The sequence below is a fragment of the Protopterus annectens genome, chromosome 13.part0, assembly GCF_019279795.1.
Source record: "Protopterus annectens isolate FY-2018-M chromosome 13.part0, PAN1.0, whole genome shotgun sequence".
Classification (NCBI taxonomy): Eukaryota; Metazoa; Chordata; order Ceratodontiformes; family Protopteridae; genus Protopterus; species Protopterus annectens.
Genome location: NC_056747.1, coordinates 260,105,361 through 260,116,328, shown reverse-complemented (window position 1 = coordinate 260,116,328; position 10,968 = coordinate 260,105,361). Strand labels below are relative to the sequence as shown.

The window sequence follows — 10,968 nt, the reverse complement described above, 5'->3', positions numbered from 1 at the left end:
CAGTAAGTAGACCCATATATATATATATATATATATATATATATATATATATTTATATATATATATTTATGGGTCTTTTATTCACTGAAAACTCATTTCACTTTATTTCAATTCTCCCTCAAAAAAAAATCGCTGAAAGCTCAAATCACTGAAAACTCATTTCACTGAATCACATTTCAAGAAATACAAGTACTGTTGGGCAAATAAAACTTGTTTGTTTTTTTTCCCCACTGAAGTAAATTCTGTAGTTAGTATATATAGTTAAGTGGGTGCGAGGGGCTCAGCCCCCCACATTGGAAGGTTTGGGGGTGTAGCCCCCCCCACCTACTTAGCATTTATATTCATGAATCTCATTTTTCAGTAAGCTTAACAATATAAAACCAAAGGTAGGTGGGGTGCCCTCCTCACAAGCCCCCTAACTATATATACTAACTCCAGGATCACACTATAGTGGTGAACAGGACATATACATTTTATTTGCCCAACAGTACTTGCATTCAGTGAAATGTGATTCAGTGAAATGAGTTTTTAGTGATTCAAGCTTTCAGCGATTTGGTGTGGGTGCTTTGAAATTCAGTGAAATGAGTTTCCAGTGAATCAAAGTAGACCTATAGATATATTTATTTACATTTGTTGACCAGGAAAGTCCGACTGGATGCAGATGCATTTTCAGGGGAGGCCCAGGTAGAAAAGCTCCACAATTCAAATATTATAGACATAGTTACAGATGAAGAGCATAGTACATTTAGTAGACAACTAGCATCTGTGCTCTATATATATATATATATATATATATATATATATATATATATATATATATATATATATATATATATGGTTCCCCTTCACAAAGTCGAACATTCAGAAACTCAAAATGCATATGACCGACCCCATATGTTCGAATTTCTGAAGCTCGACTTCATGAAAGGGAACTATAAAATAAAGAACATAACACAAAAAAGTGTTTCTGCAGGGGGGCAAGACCCCCTGCACCCTCCTCTACTTATTTATTCCAACTCCGAGATCGCACTATAGCGCAGGATGGGAAATCTCCCGTTCTGCGCTGTATGCCATTCACATTCACACAGTCGAGCTTCCAAAATTTTGAGTATATGGTCTCGACCATATGCATTTCGAGATTGTGGCAGTTCGACTTTGTGAAGGGGAACATGAAGGTTGTGCATCAGGGCTGGTAACTCGGCACGTAAAATCAACTACCAATCATTAGCAGACCGGAGTTCCGCTGTGGTGACCCCTAACCGGGAAAAGCTGAAAGACACAACAATATATAGATAGATATATATATATATATATATATATAAGAGAGAGAGAGACACACACACACACACACATACATATTATATATATATATATATATATATATATATATATATATATATATATATACGCACACACACAGACATGGATCTACTTTACATTACCAAAATCCTACAATACAGACTTTCACAACGCCAACACTTTCAAAACATCGAATCAAAACGCGCACATATTACATATTATTCCCTTAATCACAACAGTTCTATAACAAAAAGAAAAAAAAAAACATAAGTGTACACCGCCAAGAATTTCCACCACTAAACTGCACACTCTAACATACACCGTAATATACAAAAATAATTAGCACATTAACAAATTATTCAAATTACCAACACACTTCCTAAACCTTGCACAATCTCTGTATCTCTGAACTTTTGTTTTCCAAACCGGAATACCTTTAAAGCTACCAATGTGGGTGGCTTTGCCTCCCCAACTAAATATACAAAGTCCAAGATCACACTGCAGTGGGGAAAGGGACAAATACCTTTTTGTTACTGCATCGTTCTGCACACACTTCCACAACTTCCGGGTAAAACAGTCATATTTTTTTAAACTATAACTACAGAAATTTAAAGAGACATACCTCTATTTACAAAGCCTTAAGTAATTATTTCCTGCACTCCTGAAGGCAAACAGTACTTCAGCATTTTCAGTTTCAGTTTTATCACAGTCGTCATTTTAAACTTTCTCAACTGTGGTGTCGCTATTCTAAAATTCTGTACTTTTAGATTTTGGCAATGTAAAGTACACACACACACACACACACACACACACACACACACACACACACACACACACACACACACACACACACACACACACACAGATATAAGCTTGGCCAGTGTGAATCTGACAATGAGTGGGTTTGGATCTTGTAGAGTTAGCAGGCATCTTTTCCAATTTGTATTAGTTGGACTTATATTTTTTGGTGGGGGCACCAGAATCTACTATTATTTTGAGCAAAACCTAGTCTGCAAGAAAAGGCTATCCATTTCACTAAAATGGCCATTTGAAGATACTGCCACCAGCTAATCTGTGGTCCTGGGAAGTTGTTTCTTAATTCTGTAATTAACATACGTATGCCTGTGTAAGCATGATATAGCTGTTGAATAAAAAATACCAGCGCTTATCCACTGCAGTCAAGACAATGACTTACTGTCTATTAAGCCACATCCATAACTTAGTATTTCCTAGGGGGTGCTCGTCGTCATTCTTTAATGGCTTACATAATAACGCTATCCTTTTACACTCAGCCAATCAAAATCAATAGTACAATCATATGGTCTCAACTATAAGATATCTGCTGTAACTTACATGCGCTTAAAATGCAACTCTATTTCAGTTGATCTGTCACTGTTTTCAGAATTAAAAATAAATTAGGTCATATTTTAGAGACATTGTATCTGCAACTATAAAGGGCTGAAACATGATAAATATACTAAAGCTGAAATACAAAAACACGCTGAATAAAATTTTTTAATTCTGACAATAGTGATAGATGATCACTGAAATAGGGTTGCATTTTGAGCGCATGTAATGTACAGCAGATATCAGATAGTTGAGACCATGTGATTGTACTATTGACTTTGATTGGCTGACTGTTTAGGAAGCTTTGCATCTTTTACTAAACATTAAGCGATTTGAATGCTACAGTGAACTGAGCAAAGATAATTATGCAAAAAATTAGGATAGCATTATTAGAAAGCCATTGAAGAATGATGAACAACATTCTTAATGTTAATGTGTTTTTACAATAGAAGGGTTTACAGCTTTTTTAGTAAAGGCAGCGTAACGTTAGCAAAGACGCTACTGTTAATCAAATGTATTTTTAAACAAGGATTATGATTTTATCTAATATGTATATTTTTAGACAGCAATATTAGACACTGACCTGCTTTTTAATTTCATTAAGATGACAAAGATGGTTGGTTAAAGCATTAATTTTATATTTTGCATACATTAGGTCGCATTTTTGACTGGTTTAATACAAGTTTAAAAGCCTTGTTATTTTAGTTTTTCATTAATGTCTGAAGCAGCACTGATGACAATGTGTAAGTACTCAAGTTTTGTAAAATGCATAATAAATTCTTTTGTCTATTTGGATTTATTCAGCTGTGTTTGTCATCTTGCAGTGATTTTACCCGCTTGGATTTTTTACTTGTACTACTGAGACAACTTAATTCCTGTAGTGCGTGGTTTTGTTGTGACTGGTTTGAAGTCATGGTCCAGAAGGTCAAGTGGAATGGTGGTGGTTGGGTAATTGGATGGTTCTAGATATCCAGGACCCAGTTATACAACAGCAAAAATAGAAGAGCTGCCAGTAGGGACACAAATAAAATTAATTCTAAATTAATGAGAAACATTCCGTGGTTGCCCACCTTCATCACAAAATAGATAAAGGATCCCAACAATCATAGTACAGTCTTTGTGTAGTATAATACACAAGAGAAAGAACCACTCAGACCATAGTACAAGTCATAGTGAAGAAACTCAGCTGTAAGGTAAGAGTTGGCACTAAAACTACACCACTGTTGACTGCTACTGCAAAGACTCTGTCTGTGCAGCATTAAAATACACAAGACTAATTGCAGGAGCAGCAGTGATACAGGATATCAGCAGGGATGGACGGTCAGTGCATTTTAAGACAGAGGTGAGCAAATAGAAAGACTATATTTCAGCAATATTCACAGAGATGAGATGTTTCTATTGCAGTGTTAAGAAGACACTGCATCCAAATCCTGAAAGACACCCATCAGGGTACAGTCAAGCTGCATCCTTCACATCTACAATATAGTCAATCAAGTGACAAATACAGTACGACTTTTCTCCAAAGACCTGACCCATTCTTCAACACAAAAAGTATATTTTCTAGGAAACAGGAAATCACTGATTTGTACCTCTTCCAAAGTTGTGTCCGAGATTCCATAGCTAGAAACTCCAAGGTCACTGAGCTTGCTGTCTAGTTCTCGAAAGAGCTCTACAAAGCTACCATCCTTCGCTCCTATGTATGGTAACATGTACACTATTTCACGGCCAATGTCCTCCATCAGCTGTGCATCAGGGACATGTTTATGAATCAATGTTGTAATTAGTGGCAAGTCTGAGAAAGGAAAAAGGTCCATGAGTATAAGATTACAATACTTTCTAGTTTTACACATCACTTTTCAAAATTAAAAGACTAAAGAAGCCTGGAAAATCTGAGGTCACATCACAGACTGTACTAGTTTAATAATTATGTTTCAACACTTCGATAAAAATAGAATGTTCTGTAGACCAAAGGCTTTAGCAGTACACAAAAAGCAAAATGTCTCCTCCATGACCACAGCAGCTACATTCAGGGCACTACACTCGGCATGGTGCTGTAATAACTTTATAACTATTTTTAAACTTAATGTTGGCCTTGATAATGGCCATTATGTCTCATCATATAAAACATAACCTTGCACACTGGTTCAGCTTGATCACAAGAGGAAAAATGTCTATTTCTTCCTGTTCTCTAGAACATAATCATTACCAGTGTTACACTTGTTCTTTCAGCAAGAACATAATGGATACATTCTTTATTATTTGATCTACAAGAAGGCCTACTTTGAGGAGTCCCTTGGCCGGATTCATCCTTTCCACCAATCATGACTCCATCAAGATTTCAGGATGTTCACAGAGTCGAGTGCCGTTTCTAAACCATGCCATGATATCTCATTCAGTAAACATGAGTGCAGTCTCCCCCTCCATTTCCACCAGTTTACTCCCCATCAACTAGCAAGAAAATAAAATAGATCTGCACCCATGCCATTAACAAGTAACATATAATTTGCCAATAAGTATGGAACTCCAACATTAAGACTGATTAGAAGAGATGCTCACCCACTGAAGATGAATGCAGGATGGGTACACCTGACCAGTCAAGAAAGGTATTCTTTGCAGAACAACTAATTTGGCAAGAATCCATTTGTTATATGTAGCACTAATGACTCTCCTTGAGATGCCTTTGGTTGAGCTAAGTCCCAAGCATTAAAATTGCCAGGAAGGATGAAGATGAAAGATCATATTAGGCAAAGACTATGGTCTTTCCAAATGAGACTCAACTTACAGAGTCATCATCAAGGTAGTAATTCTTTATGAAACTGTGCACCAAACACAAGTGGCCACTGACATGGACAAATTTCTTAAGCATACACTGTAGTCAGCCACTTGCTACATACAGTGGGTTTTGATTCATTCAGCAATGGATTGTTAGCCTCCTGATGGCAAAAGATACTTTAAAAGTATTTGCTTGGCAACTGCAAGCTCTTTCTGCTCTAAGCAAACGAGACAGCCTGTCAAATTAAAGGCATGCACTCACCTTAGGTAATATGGGTGATGACTGCAACAATCCAGAATATGGAGAAATTTTACTTCTAATTTTCTGCCCAATAACATAATGGAAGATGAATATATACGTTTGGGAGCAGCTCAGAAACCATCATTAAAAGGAAGTATGGATTCATCCTAAGAGACAAACGATCATTGTGAAAAATAAGACAGTTCCTTACACATAAAGGTCTGTATAAGTGATCGTCATTAGACTGCCATCTAAAAAAAGAACTACAGTGCCTCAAAGTTAGTAAGCCCAAACGGCAGATGGGCATGCCTAACAGTCGAAGTTCAGGTCCCACAGAGGGAGGGGTTCTTCAAAAGGGAATGGAGATGTGCCAGTCCTTTAAGGAGATATCTAAACAGTCAGGGCTGGGACACAGTCTCACCCTCCTCCACAACAACATGAAACACAAAGAATAAGCACATGCATTCTGACTGTGTAATTAATGAGGCCACATCAAAAAGGTGCATGAAAACAGGTCAGGATTCCTCAAACACTGACTCTATACAGGGTACCATGCTAGCTTCTGAAAAAAGGATCAGATAGGGCATCTCCTAATTTATATTAGCAACCACCCAGGACCGCGGTCAAGTGAGTGCCTACTCCACGGGCATTCCCAAGAAGTCCCTTAAAGGAGCCTCCAGAAAACAATCATCCAAGTAGGGGCACACAAATATCCTTCGCACATAAAACTTTGGCCACAATAACCTACACCATGGTGAAGACTCTGGGTGCTGAAGAAAGCCCACATGGCAGCATTTTGTACTAAAAATAATATCCATCTTGTCTGAAATGGAGGAACATCCTGTGTGGGTCCTAGATACTGATGTACCAAAAGGTGTCTGATCATGTTCAGGGACGCATACTGGGCACCTTGAAGGAGTAAGGACATATGCTCCTCCAAGATGACAATTCCAAACCAAATCTACTGCTTTAAGATACTGAGGTCCACAACAGGATGAAAGCAGCATGACATGACAGAAATGGGAGTAAAAGCTCAGCCATTCAAAACTGGAAGCACTGCTACTGCATTTTCAGTCGTGAGGATGACTGGGTTTCACCAATGGAGTACCTGCTGGGAGATGACCAAAAGCAAGCATGTTTGCAATCCTTTTCTCTTTGTAAATGTTTTCCAAACTTTTGAGAACATTTCCCCTAATGTAGTGTTAGACCAATAGAGTGATATCAGGACTACTGTTCTGGCTATTGGGAACATCCTCTTAGATGAATTAGCCAGCAAGGTTAGGAATGGCCATTTCACACTTTAGAACCTTCATTGGAAGTAGGAAGGCCTTTCCCTCTTTTGGGATCGGCTAGGCTTGGATGAGGAATAGGAGATGGTGTGAAAGGCACCGTACAAACCTACTAGGAAGAAAAAAGGCCCGTTTCCCCCAAATGAAGTTGCTGACTTGGTTCTGGGTAGCCTTACCAAACAGCACTAACCTTATGAAGGAGGCAGGAGTAGTTGCAAATCAGTCATTATGATCTATAATAGAAATGTCAGTATAATTATAATACCAACTGTGAAACCTACGATCTGTGTTACATGAAAACATAAGCACTGCTAAGCTTTACTTTCAAGCCTAGAATGTCACTACATCAAATGTATCAGTCAGCTAAGTTTCCTGAAAACAACACAACCCATGAGAACCTCACAACTGCATATTAATGTGGCCCATATTACATTCTGGCTTCTTACTCACATTAATGCCACAGTCTTATCATTACTATACTTTAAAATGCTAAATCACAAAAGTTGCAGAAACACCTAAGTTTACAGATTTCATTCTAGAATTGCTCTGCAATTTAGACTGTCACCTTTTTATCACTGCAACAGAGAAAAGCTGGGAATTAAGTAAATCATTTTATTTGTGAGGTTAGTGTCTCCCTTACTACTTACCTGCAAAGCTGGGCTCACTGTACTGTTCACTGCCAAGTCCTGTGTCACAGCTCTTTTCTGAATCACTGTCCTCCTGTGAAGTGACAGAAAAAGTTACATTGTGAATTCATCAAAATCACATTGCTTGATCCACTGGCACTAAAGTTTTGCTCCAGACTACACTGATGAAGGCTGGAGTTCTTCTATCATCAGATAACTTAAGGGAATGAGAGGATAACCCGATCTCAACTCGGAGAGGATGTGGGAGGCATCAAAGCTGCATTGCCTCCTACCTGCTGGAATAGGCCAAAGTACTTTGTGCTCTACATAAGGAAATGTTCTTCAGGCTGAAAACTGGACAAAATATATGCTGGGCAGAAGTATGCACATATGTTTAATGTCTGCCCTGCCGTAATGTCCAAAGAAGGAAAAAGAAACGAGAGAACTCTAACAAATACATGACCATCTAACCATAGCAAAATGATATATGTCAAAATATTTAACATTCTAAACTTCCACTCTCATTTTAAACAACGTTAGAAATATCATTATGATATTAAGATATATCAGGAAAATAATATGCAGGGGTAACACATTTATACTTGCTACAATAAAGGAAAAAATATAAAAAGCTTCTTCTGGTTGGTATTCTACTGAAATACTAAAACTAAACCAAATGCAAAGCTGGAAGCCAACCAGGAAAAAAAATGTATACTTTTTTATAATTTAATTAAGCCCTTTCAACCATAAAAACAGTCGTCTAAAGAATAAAACCTTACAACAAACACACCTCCTTTTATCCATAAATTTCAGTCACATAATTGCGCGACTTCTTCCACACAGAAAAAAAAAACAAAAAAAAAAACTTAAAAAATTCAATAAGAAAATATAAATGTAATTCAGTTACATTAATATCCTTTATTTAAAACAACTTTATAATTAACCATTGTGTTTAATTTCTGGAAAAGTACTCACATTTAACACTATTTGCCACGTGATTTCCCTAAATTCCAATTTACTTTTCCTGTCACCACTAAAATCTGTGAGAACACAATCCATGACAAAATATATATATTTTTTAACCGGAACATTCCCCTGAGTGCCTAGCTAAAGTATTTTCACAACTTTTTTTACTTTAATGTATGATTATGTTTATATATGCGTTTTCTTAGCTCCCTGTTGGTCTTGCCAACATAAATGCTTCACGATAGACACTGTACCACAAACAAATGTTGATCTATATGTGAAAAAACCTGAAGCCTCATAAATTTTAACCCTATTAGAACAACAAAAATTAGGGACGTTCAAATATGCATCTACACATGGATAAATCAAATCATTTGAATGTGCCTATCTTCGTCAGTTACAGATATTTTCCAGTTATTTATAATAATGTTCTTTATTTCACTGCTATCCAGAGAATAAACCAAAGACACAGAAGTAGCCCACTGACCTCTTGAATCTCATCATAGGGAATTTCTTTGCATGTATTTTCTATTATTGTGGCTACCCTACTTCATAAACCTTAAATGTAAGAAATGTGAAAAATGTATGTAACTGATCTCAGTTTGTTGTAAGAGGTTTCATTCTAATCATATGCCCTCTCAGTACATTATATTTGAAATATGTATAATGTATATTCTGATAATGCAAAATAACATTACTAGCTATATTTCTAAAATTAATGGTACTAAATAATCCATTACAACCTTCTTTATTGTATATATCAATAGCTAAAAAATGTATTTTTAAAAAAATCCTTATGACTAGTGAACCTTAAAAATGATGCACCCTGATTAATATTTGCTATTATGTCCGATGAGCAGCATTGCATGCAGGGAGGACAGCCAAGTAATAGGGTTAGAAGGCAAAGCTTCCCACTGTCCCCAAGTAATTGCATCCCCTTGCCCTACAGCAACACACCAATACAGGCCATCGCCTTGGTTGTGGCAACAGAAAGAACAGTAAAAAGGATCTGATGGTGGAATGAATATCCACTGTCAATCTGCTGTAAGAAATGAAAAACTACATTAATGTAAAAAAAACAGAAATCATTTTTGTTTGTTCCATTTTTCCCATTAAACTCCTTTGTAGATGTCAAACTTGTACAACATTTTTGTGGTATGTGTTATATCACATATCCTTTAATAGCTCACACTGGGTCTAAAACGTCCTTATATATATATATATATATATATATATATATATATATATATATACATATATATATATATATATATATATATATATATATATATATACACATATATATATATATATATATATATATATACACACACACACACACACACACACACACACACACACACACACAGACACACACACATACATACACACTATCTATACTGCTACAAATCTATGAAAGATGGGCTGGGCTTTACATATTAAAAAAAAATCCCTTAAATATAAGGAGATGCTATCTAGGAGCATGTCTACGTCTCATTTTTTTTAAACAAAAGCACAGTTTTGAAGGAAGGAAGGCTTGCTGTATTTGCTACTGTTCAGCCTTCTGGGAATATACAGAACTGCTATTTCTGAGCTGTAGCCAGATGCCAGGGATGATGCTCTGCAGCTTTAACTAATTCTCCAAGAGCAACAACTACAACTACACAAGTTGTAAACAGAACTACACCCTTGAATGACCAAGAAGACATCAAAGGAAAAATACTGAAACTGCAGAAAACAATACCCATGCAAGATGCATGCAATTCTTTCTACTCATAACCACACATAACTGTCTAAACAAACATTTGCACTATCTTGCACTAGGGATATAAGCTATGCAGAAGTAACTTTTCCTTTCACTGCCCTTATTTCAGTGTTTTTGTTTTCACAAATACATTGCATCTTAAAAGTCCTAAGAAAAAAAGAAACTAAAAACTTTGACAAATACATGACCATCTTAACCACAGCCTAATGACATCTGTCAAAATATTTAAAGTTTCTAAAGTTCCATATTAATTTTAAACATTGTTAAAAATATCGCTATATTAAGCCATATCAGGAAAACTACATATGGCGGTAACATTAGTTTATACATGCTCCAATAAAAACCGAGATAAAAAAGCAGGGTAATGAAGTGACAATGATATACTGACAATTTCCTACTGATACATTGAGAGAGGGGAATTTAAGGAATGGATAGTGAAAATGATTCGAGAGTTATTAGGGAAGATGCATATTTTTTCAGAAAGGAGAGTCAGGGAGTGGGATACAACAAAAACGGGGTTTAAAAATATGTCGGAAATAAGAGAGAAAAGGTTACAGGAGAGAAGTAATAAGAATTATTTAGTGGCACTGCCAAAGGTTAAAGTATTGCAGAAGCCATAGGCTTATTATAATTCGATCCACCATGCCAACCCTCCCAAAACTC

The 10,968-nt window shown here is 36.3% G+C and overlaps 1 protein-coding gene across 1 annotated transcript in view; it reads right to left on the bottom strand.

The window, feature by feature from the left end:
• ABCA7 (ATP binding cassette subfamily A member 7) overlaps window positions 1-10,968 on the bottom strand; it is an 882,362-nt gene that overhangs the window by 345,032 nt on the left and 526,362 nt on the right. The window contains exons 23-24 of the mRNA XM_044053819.1: window positions 7,596-7,668; window positions 4,236-4,438 (exon numbers count right to left, since the gene is read on the bottom strand). Coding sequence (XP_043909754.1) covers window positions 4,236-4,438; window positions 7,596-7,668 — 276 coding nt within the window. The remainder of the gene's footprint in view (window positions 1-4,235; window positions 4,439-7,595; window positions 7,669-10,968) is intronic.